The sequence below is a fragment of the Triticum aestivum genome, chromosome 2D, assembly GCF_018294505.1.
Source record: "Triticum aestivum cultivar Chinese Spring chromosome 2D, IWGSC CS RefSeq v2.1, whole genome shotgun sequence".
Classification (NCBI taxonomy): domain Eukaryota; kingdom Viridiplantae; phylum Streptophyta; class Magnoliopsida; order Poales; family Poaceae; genus Triticum; species Triticum aestivum.
Window position 1 is genome coordinate 12,606,897 of NC_057799.1, and position 10,743 is coordinate 12,617,639.

The 10,743-nt window shown below is 37.6% G+C and overlaps 1 protein-coding gene across 1 annotated transcript; it reads right to left on the bottom strand.

The window, feature by feature from the left end:
• Positions 1-3,764: 3,764 nt before the first annotated feature.
• On the bottom strand, positions 3,765-9,122 carry LOC100873132 (9-beta-pimara-7,15-diene synthase, chloroplastic). Its single transcript, XM_044471397.1, has 14 exons — positions 8,893-9,122; positions 8,572-8,621; positions 8,186-8,465; positions 7,887-8,067; positions 6,835-7,055; positions 6,629-6,749; positions 6,460-6,557; positions 6,152-6,366; positions 5,961-6,073; positions 5,778-5,873; positions 5,481-5,699; positions 5,231-5,372; positions 4,843-5,088; positions 3,765-4,735 (listed from the first exon to the last, which is right to left on the bottom strand). The coding sequence occupies exons 1-14, from the start codon at positions 9,089-9,091 to the stop codon at positions 4,403-4,405; spliced, it is 2,514 nt and encodes an 837-aa protein (XP_044327332.1). The 5' UTR covers positions 9,092-9,122; the 3' UTR covers positions 3,765-4,402.
• Between the last annotated feature and the right edge of the window lie 1,621 nt (positions 9,123-10,743).

The window sequence follows — 10,743 nt, forward strand, 5'->3', positions numbered from 1 at the left end:
TTTTCCGTCTCACTGTTTTTTTTCCGTCTCACTGTTGGACCAAACGGTCCTCACCGTTCTCACGTCCAAATCACAACTGATAGGGGTCTATGGACGGAGCAAGTGGGAAATGGATAGATAATCACCAATATAAATGTTATTTATCATTTTTTAATACGTACTGAATTTTTTGAATATATCTTAAACATTTTTTATACAAGTTCAACATTTTCAGATACACATTAAGTATTTACTGGGTAAACATTAAATACTTTTCAAGGTAGTTGTCGAATATTTGCAAAATGCTCATTTGAACAGTTTTTTAATACGAAGTGAACATCTTGAAACACACGTTTGAACTTCAAAGATGTCATTTATTTTTATAGAATACAACATGCAATATATTTAGTATGTTGCAAAAAAAATGGCACCAATATTTTTTATATTTTGTGGATATTTTTCTAAAATTGTGTGAACAATATTTATAGTTCATGAATATTCTATGAAAAATTGAGAAATAAAATTTAAAATACATACACGGTGAACAATTTCCGTGTACCGTTTGAGCATTTTCCAGATACACGTTCAAATTACATATAGATGATAATTTTTTTTATAAATCCATGATGAACATTAGTCAAATGCACATTTAACATCTTTAAAATACAATCTGATCAAAGTTATACACACATGGAACATTTTTTCAAAACGTAATGAAAATGTTTTTGAATTGGTCGAATATGTTTAAATTGTTACGAACATTTTTAAATCTCATAAACAGTTGTTTAATGGTACGACACATTTTTAAAAATTGTGCAAACAATTCTTTACATTCCATAAACATTTCAGAGATGTAAACAACATAATTTTAAACGCCTGAACAACTTCTTAAATGTGATGAACATTTTTTTGATTCATATGATTTTATTTAAAAATTACACAAACAAAATGCTATATTTTAAGTACATTTGCCAAAAAAAATGTTATTAGGCCTCGCCCACCGAATCTCACATAATCTGATACGGAAAATGGAGGAAAATCAGATGAAAACTAATCCACGGAAAAACGTATATGACGCTCATTGTGTCTTCTCGGTTGCATGCACAGGCCATTCCCCACCGTGAGAAATGAACCGGCCTACTTTACCACAGAGAGAGAGAGCCGGTTTTGAAACTTCTAGAATGATTTCTGAACAGGTTTTACACTTTTCTTTTACTGGCTTTCCGCTTCTTCTTGTTTTTACATTTTCTGTTTCCTTTTTTCATTTCTTTATATTTTTCTTTTTGATTTCATTTTATCCTTTCTTTTTCCTTTTTATATTTTCCAAAAGAGTTCACGTTTTTTAAAAATGTTCGTCCTATAAAAAATGTTTAAAAGTTAAAAAAATATATTTTAATTTTAGTTCATAAATTCGAAAAATGTTTCGTTGAATTTCAAAACTATTCACGTTCTTCAAAATTTATTCAGAGTACCAAAAAATGTTATGTATTCTAGTTTCTCTCAAAACTCATAAACAATTCCTGTTTCTGTGAAAGAAATGGAATTATAAAAAATGCTCTTGATCCCAAAGTTTTCTTCACTAACACAATTTTCTTAGTTTATAGATTGTTCCAAAACTTTAAAAATTGTCGGTTTTCTTCCAAAAAATTGTATAAATTTTATAGAATTTTTTTATGTTCAACCATGGTATTTTTCATAAATTTTTTGTAATTACAAAAATTCACATTTTATAAAAATGTTTGAAATCTCAAACATTAGTTGTGTTTTCAAAAACTATTTGGCATTTTAATTTTTACAAAGTTTTAAAGGAATATTCAAAAAAATTAAATGATTTTCAGAACCCACCACGTGTTCTTAAACACTTCGCCCTGCTATGAGTCACCAGCAGATGTTAGTTCTGGTGGCTAGCATCATGTCATCAAGAATAGCATGTGATGATTTTAATGTCGTGGTACAAAACATAACTTGCTTTGGTGCGAGTGGGCTCGCCCAGTCGTGTGACTATGTGCAACACACTACTATATGATGGAAGTTCCATCATATAGGAGCTCCCCTAGTCAACCGAATGAGATAAAAAAAACATGTTAGCGGGCTGGCCAATGCCTGAAACCATGTAGGCGAGTCGGACATGGGTGCTCCTAATTGGCGCTTAGGCCTTGTACAATGGGAGATGCTTAGGGGAGGTGCTTAGAGAAATAAACCAGGCTTTCCTTAAGCACCGGTGCCTATTTGTACCGGAGAGATGCTTAACTAAGCATCTCTCCTGTAGAAATAGGCACCGGTGCTTCAGAAAAACTCGATTTATTTTTCTAAGCACCTCCCTAAGCATCTCCCATTGTACAAGGCCTTATGGCGCCAGCTCGGGAAGCTACTACTCACGCAACCGCTCCTGTGGGCCGACCCAACAACATTATGGTAGCTCCCGCAATCACGCAGTTACTCGCTTGCTCAGTCTCCTAAAAAACAAGTTTGCTTGCTCGTACAATGGTTGAATAGATGACTTTTGAAAAATACATATATTAAAATATATACAAAAAAATGAAAATAAACAGTCATGAATTCGAAAATGTTCACGGATTAAAAAAAGTTCACAAACATAAAAATATTTCACAAATTTGAGAAGAAGTTCATAAATTTTGAAACAGGTTAAATGAAAACATTCAACAATTTTTAAAAAAGTTCACAAAAGTGAAAAAAATAAAATAGGCTTTGAAAAAAGTTCGGAAATTTAGAAAATGTTAATCGATTTTTTAAAAAGTTCATGTATTTTTAAAAAGAGCTCTGAAATTTAAAGAAAATCATCAATTTTGAAAAAAGTTCATCGATACTGTAGAAAGTCCATGCATTTCGAAAAAGAAAAAGAAAGGAAATAGAATAAGAACAAAAAACAAGTAAAACCGGTCTGAAAAAAAAACAAAATGAAACAAAAAAAATAAAATATAAAAACAAAAACGAAAAAGGAAAAAATATGAAAGAAAAGAAACAGAAAAAGAGAGAGAAAACCAAAACAAAAAAAGGTCCAGAAAAAACCCAGAACGAAAAGAGAAAATCCTAGCTGGAGAAAGTATAAATATAAGAAGAGAAAATACATTAACATGATGTGTGGTTTGTCTGTTTTGTTATTGCGAGTTCCTATTAAGATGAAGGCCGTGAGTTTGAATCTCTCCCGTGCAAGAATTTTTGTGTATTAAACCAGAAAAAAATAGTGAAATTGGGTTGGCCCAGTGCCGGGGGTGGGATGTGCACTAGTTTGCCAAATGGCCTATAACCGCCCGCTGAAGCACTAAATATGAAATGCCGTTGGACATAAAGCTCAAGCAAGCGATGTATAGCACAAGAGCTCCTATTGGAAGTTCTATGCGGCAAACTGTCGTTGTTTCGCACAACGCGCGCTTTGACTGGTCGGCCCAATGGGGACTAGACCATGCTCCGTAGTGATTCGTCGACACTGCAGTGACTCGGTCAAGTAGTGTAGCGCCTCAACCAAATACTATAGCGAACGGTTTTTTGGTGTTCGGTTGATCTTTTATTCTTTTTTCAAATGATAGACACAACATACTATAATACTATTCACAAATTTGAAAACTAGATACTTTAATGCAGAGCTGAGACTGAGAAATTTGTAGCTGTTTCAGTGGGGAAATGTGCAAAGAGTCATTTTTTTAGATAAAAATGCTCGATTTGAAGACTGAAAAATTTGTAGCTTCGATTGATTGCTAAAATAAATTTGCTGGGCATACCAGCTTACAATGCTCAATAAAGTTTTTGACAAAAGCATCGCAAGAAAAACATCACCTCGAGCTAACTATGCCATTGACAAAGAAGGTTCTGAGTTCAGACCACATGACGGAGATCCTTTATTGAGTTGCTGCCCTTTAACTGGCGGCATGCATATCATTCAGATACCGGTGAGTGATTCATTTGGAAGGTTCATATGATTACTGTCGCATTTACTCTTGTCACTTGGTATATTTCCTTGTCATCCATATATGATCAGGATAATAGCATAAGGAATCCTGGGAAGTGCATGGATGAACTCGGGTACATATGAACCCACTTTGAAAAACACATTTTAAAATGTCAAAACGTTCTGAAAAAAGAAGGGCGCGCACATCTCCATATTCTATGTGTGTGCAGAAAGTTTCATGGAAAAACAACTTTTTTTTGCAGCCTGTGCAAAAAAGACAAAATATTGCGCCGTGAAACGCTATTTAGAAGCACTAAAATTTGTCTTTTTTACGGAGACAAAATAAAAATACTTTTTTTCACAAAACTTTGTGCCGTGGACATACTTTTGCAAACATGTATGCACAAAATTTTGTTTAGAATTTTTGGACATTACAAAACGCGTTAAAAGTACATTTTTGAAAGGCGGATTCATATGTACCCGTGTGCAGGACGTGCTGACTCAAGGAATCCTTGATTATTTTTCTGATTGAACAGCCAACGGACTGCTAGTTTGAAGTTTAAGTGGCTCTCTAAATATTGCATTCATCGCGTGGAGCATTTCCTTGGGGGAGGAAAATCCGTCGGTGTGACAGTAGAACAAGTGAGCTGTCTTACAAAACCTCCAGAACACCTCCTTGCATGGTCTAGGAACAACACGGTCTTCTCTGACAACCATCCTTAGCAGGTCTCTCCGACATGAGGCTACAGACTCCTGTGTCGCCTCTTGAGCAGCTTCTATGGACATGGAACCTCCACTCTGAAGAACAAGCAGTGAGATGATGTTCAGTTTTCCGTCTCTGGATTCCCTCTGCATCAACGAGATCATTTATTAGGAACTACCCTGTGTCAAATTAATTTGCACGGCAGTGATAACCCATTGCTATGAATACTTGTTAGAGATTGAACGGAAAATACCTCAAAGCCTTGAGTATCATTCAAGAGACGGCCACATGTACCCATTAGTCTAAGCAACTCACTGTACTCCGGGTCTTTGATAATGTGCTTCATAAGTTTGTTTTGGACAAAATACAGTGATGTGAGCATAATCGGGCCCATCCCGTATGAGGTAAGCGCGTCTGTCATGTATTCCTCAACTGTTGGCACATATTGATTCCGTTGCCATTTTGCCTCGGTTGCCACAGACCTCATGTAATGTAGCCACTGCAGATGAGTATGCAATTTTTAATACATGGTTTTTCTTACTAATTTTGTATGTAGCTAACCGCAGCTGCCATTTGGTACTTATCAACTTGGAACTCAACATAACGTATCTCAGAATCTGAAGGTCACACAAGAAACTCACTGTTTCATCCAAGTGCTTTGTAACATCGCAGTTCTGTACTGCAGAAGCCATTTCTCCAAGCTGATTAACTGTGGTATAAAAAGCAGAAAATACTACTTCCACTTGCTCGGAGTAGAACTCAACTTTGTGATGGTGATCCCACCTAAGACAATCATTGGAAAAGCAGGAAGAATGACTCATTTGCAAAGCATAATACACCAGCGCTGTTTCAGGAAGTGTAGACAAAGAAATCAAGTTAAGGGAAACATACTTCTCTACTAATGCTATGAGGTTTTCTTGTTCTTCTTTGGATGCTCCAACATCAAAGAAGTCATCAGTAACAAGTACGAGCGCAATAGCTTTCGCACATGCAATGCGAGCATCAGAGAATTCATGAGCAGATATGGTTGCAGCAGCAGAGAGATAACAATTTATCAGACTCCCCTTGCGTAGAAATCTTAGCTGGTGCAGCCTGTTTTCTTTCTCCCACCTGTCAGCACAAAAAGTAATTCAAATAATCTATGGAAACATAAAGAAATCAAAAGTGAAAAAATGACAGTCAAATTACCTCTCGAGATGGCTGAGTTCATCCTGGTATATAGATTGAGAAATACTGAAATCTTCAATGGCAAAATCTAGAATATCTTGATTAACATGACACAGCCTGATCCAACATTTTTTTTTTCATTTTATTGTGACATATATTGACATGATATCACAGACATTTATTTTTCAGAAAAGAGGGCCTTACAAGTTTTTTGTCTTTAGCTGTTGAGAAACCCTAGAGTCAAAATGTTCAATGTTCCTCTTACGGTCTAGGGTTTCCACAGTTGCATAAAATGGAAATTTAAGAGTATATTCTACCTGAAATTACAAAAGAACAATATTAAATGTAAACCGAAATGTCAAATGAAATGGGGATTTAAATTCTTACACGCTTACCTCTCCAAGAATTGGCGTTCTTTTTGTCCCACTACAGCACAACTTTTCTGTCAATAAGCGGCCTGACCAGTTACTTATGTTCTCCAGGATCAATTCGTTTTCTGACAAACATAGTTTTGAAGCCTTGTATAACTCTAATAAAGATTTTGTTTGATTTAAATATCCTTCCAGTGAGTCATGGAAAGTGGAGGCTTGAGAAACATGGGACAACTCATCTGTACAAGATTAATTTTTAACTGGAGCTAGTAAAATCAAGGGCAAAAAAGAATTTTTGTTAGGAGACATGGAATTTTGATCAAAGTATCTACCTGACGAAACATCATATCCATTCATCCGTAAAAGGCGAAACGCCATTGCACATGTTTCTACATCTTGGATTATTTCCTCATCTCTCTGTAACCAGGAACTGCAAAGTGAATACAATCAAGTTTACATACTACTAGGAACAGATATCAAGTATTTACTCCCAATTATTACATGTACGCCTTGTCCAGGATACTGTTTATCTCACTGGAGAAGTGCCGAGATATTCCGATCTTTTCGAGCATATCCACCATTGAGAGCTGATAATATATATTCTGTGGGTACACTGTTGGTACTGTAAACGTATAACGGCATTAGGTATATAGCAAGAATCTGCACCCTTGGAGATGCTTCAGAAAGAAAATTAGACAAACACGCACCCGTACTGCCAAATATACTGACAATGGAATTGAGGTATTGGAGAGCTTTATCATCATAGCGGTGGACTAATACAGCGGCCGTTGCAGCAGGAGAGTTGAACAACGACCCATTCTTTCTCTGGAAGTTCATAACTTCATTGCGGTCCAGCAGGCTTACCAACCCTTCTTCAGCAACAAAGGCAAGATATGCTTCTTTCCCATTAGATTCCTCACCAGCCAATCTAAATTGAAGCAGGTGTAAATATTATATTATGTTACTCATAGGTAATACACAAATTTTGATTGCTAATTTTATTGGTAAGCAAAAGATTCGGCGCCCAGGCCAACTACACCCACCCCTGAACAGTAAATTAGAAAAACAAATAGTAAAAAAATTTAGAAAAATCTGAAATTTTTAGGCATCTAAGATGCTCAAGTGGGCTAGGCTTGTGCAAATTTTCATGGTCAATGACATCCCTGGAGCTTGTGGCAAATATAAATTGAGTGTCAAAGAAACTTGAAAAAAAAAACACTATGCAGACCTGATTTTTTTTATTTTTCCTACGAGCTCCCCGGATGTTATCTGGCCAGGAAAACTTGCATGCTCCTAGAGCACCCGAGTATCTTGGATGCCACAAAATCTTCGATTACCGCACCATGACCCATATTCCTCTGTCAAATTCTTTTTTTTCTGAGGGGATTTCCTCAGTCAAACTTGATCGTACAAAACCATACTAAAGGAAAACATCTTAAAACGCTTCTCCCATTTTTTTTTTTTGAAAAGAAGAAGGAACACAAATAAAGCAAGGACGAATTTTCCCTTCAAAATAGTTACCAACACATAAGAAATTTTGTAAAGTTGTTCTTAAAAAATAAGTTTTCAAGGAAACAATTTCTTTTAAGCCCTGAACCGTAGAACAATTTTTCTACGTTATTTTTATAAGAACAAGTAGAATAAAAACAGGACTGCTTGCTGGTGAAGGCAAGCGGTGCTAGGTTGCCGGTGAAGGCAGAAACGTACTAGGCCGATGAGCCGTGCTACACTAATATGGCAGCATTTTTTCATTACACACCTTCTCAGCTCCATCTCACAAAGGTGAAGTATCCCACTGATATCAGTTTCTCTGACTGGAAATTCCAAACCCATCCTGATAGCATGGTTAAACATACCAGGGAAAATGAGATTGAAGCCTATAGGAGAAACAATCTGCTTATCCATTACAGTGGAGATATTCCTTCCAATAAATTCTAGTCCTGCAAGTATCATTTTATACATGTCAGGATCTTTCAAGCAAGGCCAGGGGTTTCAACCTCCTTTCCGAAAAAACTAAAACAATGCTTGGTAAAACAATCTGTATCTATCGATACATACCTCTACTTATGTGGTCGGAGCCAACGTTCCATTTCTTAAGTGCAATGATACAAGCCAACGTTGATAACAGAATATCCTTGTTTGCTAATAAGCCGAATTGGTTGACACCCCAAGAACCACTACAGTGTTGATTTTGCAATATCCATTCAACACACTGAGGGAAGCATGGAGCCTGCCGATCGGTGTCTGGCAATGGCACCATAGCCACCCATGCTGTGTCATATGCAGATGGCGAGAATTCAGGTTTTCCCAGATGTTTTTGTATTCTAGCCTTCCGTTCCTAGTTTACATATATCCAGCATTTGATCAGTGACGTGAATAAAATCTTGTCATGACATGGACTTTAAACATCTAGTCGAAACAAGGGTTAGGAGTGATGTTCGTACCGTGTTGCGCGTCCTTATATTTTCTCGTGCCAACATCTCCTCAACATAGGCTGTTCGGCGAAAGGAGAGCAGTATGAAACAAATCAATTAGACGGCCTAATTAACTCTAGAAGTACAAATAGATAAATTAGCAATCCCAAGCACAAGTAGTATAAGTTTTGGGCATTGGTAAACAGAGAACAATTATATGTGCATCCATGCGAATCTGCAAGGAAAGTAGCTTAAGAAAAATAAAAAAGTCCACCCTAGCAAAGCTACGGACTCTTACTCCTTCCTTACCAGATGGAGCAGAGATCAGAGAGAAGCAACAGAGCAACGTACGTGGTTCGGTGGAAGGAAGCCTGGAGGCTGAGCATGCGAAACTGCGGCGAGGAGGCTTTCTTCTTCCATGATGCAGCACGTGCAGCCCACACTTTGACACGAACTGTGGAGCAGCCCAGAGGAGGACGGCCTGTTGAGGTGCCTGCCGTCCAGATACTGGGAGGATGGAAGAGGAACGACCTTGTGTAGGATTTGCCATGGGAAATGGGGCGATCAGCTCATGGAACTGGCTAACAGTGTTGCTCAGTAAGGTGGTTTTGAGCCAACCTGCTGAAAAGACAAGTACAGATGTGTGAACATGCTGAACAGAAGTGCTGCAATTTTTATTTCACCTGACAGTGATGCTCCAGCTATTCGATCAACCACCGTGACAACTTCAGGAACATGACCACCGTTACGCGTTTGCCAACCCTATTAGGCTCGTCATTGGGGTGAAGGTGTGAACCGGTAATGGAACGATCGCTGATGTTTCGACGGCAACTTAGCTTCCCGGGAAAATGCGCCAGCGATGACGCCACCATGAGCTTTGCCCGATGCTGATGGCTTAACCTGTCTCAACGTGTGAGTTAACTGATCAAATTAGAGCAAGCCTATCTTGCCACATCAATCTCTAAGTTTTTCAATCTTGATATAACTAGATCGATCAAAATTATCATGTTGGTCACTTTAGCCAAGATATGATCCAATACTATTGGTATAAAAATTTGGTTAGGAGTTCTACTATTGCTATAATATCTTGATAAAAAAATCTGAGAAGAATACACATAAGAGAAATAACATATGTTCACCAAGTGGACTATCTCCGGTAACAACATGCAAATATCCACATAACACTCTGAAGTGACGATTTGAGCTAATTTCATTTCGATTTTTTTTGTGCTTTTGTACACTTTGCTTTAACATTTACAGTGACAAATGTAAATTAAATTACGGGGAGAGAGAGAGAGAGAGAGAGAGAGAGATGACCGCACATGAACTGGCGTGTAATGATAGATCTATGGAGACGTTTTCTCTATAAACAATGTGCCAGATGACCGAATATTAGTCAGGTAACTGAGAAAGTCTAATACTGCTTATCATATGCAAACACTCTCTTTTATACCCCTAAAAAAAGACACATGCGACTAACCACCCACTTCAGTCGAACAATAATAGAAGTTGCTAATTAACTTGGCCGGCAGCTGAAATTAATATACTATGTTGGGGCCTTTTTCCAGCTGGTCAGAGAGACATGCTACTAACCACCCACTTTGATTGAGCAACAATTAAAACAAGTTGTTAGAACTTTTTCTTAAAGAGAGAATCAAGTTGTTATGCCTACGTTTCAATTTGTCCGGCAGTTGGAATTAATATGTTTGGGCCTCTGTCAGCCACGGATGTGCAGCTAATCAGACACGCATGCAAGCAACCACCCACCTCTATCAATTGGACAAGAAACAGATACCTAGGGTTCGTTTTGTCCGGCAGGTGGAATTAATGTATGGTTAGCCATCTTAGCGACCCATGTTAGAGCATGGTTAATAATATAGCCAGCTGCTGGCTATATAGACATGCCATGTCATCAAGAGTTAGCACTATTAATTTACTCATACAATTGAGTTGGCTATAAGGTTGGCTATCAGTTCACAACTTCTTTCCATTTTCTCTCTAACTCTTTCTTCTCATTAAATGTCTTTGCCTAGGAGCACGCGTAGAGGCGGGCTATTGCATGAGAGCCCACTCCTTCACTTTTTCATTGTCTCTTTCCTCCACATAAACAAAAATGCGATGTAAGCGGGCTTATAACCCACTATTGTACTTGCTCTTATGCGTGCCAAAGACACATGCGACTGACCACCCGCTTCAATTGAA

Bases quoted from the DNA above. Each gene is read 5' to 3' on its own strand.
- LOC100873132 (XM_044471397.1), bottom strand. From the start codon at position 9,091: ATGGCAAATCCTACACAAGGTCGTTCCTCTTCCATCCTCCCAGTATCT. The intron at 5,089-5,230 runs GTGAGTTTCTTG...ACTCATCTGCAG, and splicing joins CAAAGCACTTGGATGAAACA to TGGCTACATTACATGAGGTC. The intron at 4,736-4,842 runs GTATTTTCCGTT...TCGTTGATGCAG, and splicing joins ATGATACTCAAGGCTTTGAG to AGGGAATCCAGAGACGGAAA.